At 65.0% G+C, this 1,095-nt stretch overlaps 1 protein-coding gene across 1 annotated transcript; it reads left to right on the top strand.

Annotated features, from left to right (window-relative positions):
• Positions 1–648: 648 nt before the first annotated feature.
• On the top strand, positions 649–1,073 carry EMIHUDRAFT_260156 (hypothetical protein; the record flags this gene model as incomplete). Its single annotated transcript, XM_005792666.1, has 2 exons — positions 649–888; positions 1,002–1,073. 2 exons carry the CDS (start codon positions 649–651, stop codon positions 1,071–1,073), a joined length of 312 nt encoding a protein of 103 aa, XP_005792723.1.
• Positions 1,074–1,095: the final 22 nt, after the last annotated feature.

Raw genomic sequence — 1,095 nt, 5'->3', positions numbered from 1 at the left:
GGTCCTGGAGCTCGGCAATGGTCGCGCCGCCCTCGACTCAGGGGCTGCCTTCCACCGTGGCTGCTCAGGCCGGGGGAGGGGGGGAGACCTCCTGTTCCTCGCGGAACGGGAGCAGGCCCCTCCTTGCCCGGTCTGCGAAGCAGGGCGGTGGTCGTGCCATCTTGGCTTCACAACGAGCACGCCGCAACCGTCGCCGGCGCGCGACACGTTCCCGTCAGCAGGACTGTCCTGGTCGAGGGGGACAGGTGGGGCTCTCCTGCTCCTGACAAGGGACACGACAGGCTCGCAGCGCGGTGCACGGTGGGCTCCCAACTCCACTGGCGGTCTCATCTCAGTCTAGTGACCTGCCTCCAGCTTCCCGCTGGCAGTCTCTCACTACCACAGGCACACTGATCGGTAGCACAAAAAAGAAAGAAAGAAAACAGACAACCCAAGGGAGGGATGGGAGGACGGCACGCCGCCACCACACAGGGATTTTAAGGAGAGGAGTAGCACAAAGAATCAACAACATTCGCCAAGATTTCTTCCTTAACAGAAGGCCCTACCCAGGTACCACTCGGTCTGCTGCTGCGGCTGCACGAGGCGCACGCGTCACTGCAGCTGGCCCTCCCCGAGGCGCACGCGTCACTGCAGCTGGCCCTCCCCGCCATGCCTGACGTCCTCCTGGCCGTCACGCTGTTCGGCAGTGGCGGATCGCCTCAGCTCTGTGGGCCGGCGATGGTGAAAACGACACCCGCGCACCAGCTGCGGCGGATCATCGGCTGCTTCTGCAGATGGGCAGGTGTGCAGCCGGAATCGGTCGTCTTTCACTCGGTGGACGGGCGTGCCTTGACGCCTGAGGCAACGGTGGCGGAGCTGAGCCTCAGCTCTGGGCACGCCATCACTGCCGTTCTCGCTCCATCCGCGCCGCTGCCATCCTCCAGTGCACAGGCCGCGCCTCTCAGGGAGAGCGCTAGCGCAGGTCGTCGCACTCTCTAAGCGCCTCTCCGCTGTCCCACCAGGCGGCAGCCTTCACGCTGCTCGATGTCGAGGACTCGGAGCTGGCGGCGCTGACGAGCGGTCTCATGGGATGACATCACACTCCCTCGAGTACTC

The sequence above is a fragment of the Emiliania huxleyi genome (genome assembly GCF_000372725.1).
Source record: "Emiliania huxleyi CCMP1516 unplaced genomic scaffold EMIHUscaffold_10514, whole genome shotgun sequence".
NCBI lineage: Eukaryota > Haptophyta > Isochrysidales > Noelaerhabdaceae > Emiliania > Emiliania huxleyi.
This window is presented reverse-complemented; position numbering and strand designations above follow the sequence as displayed.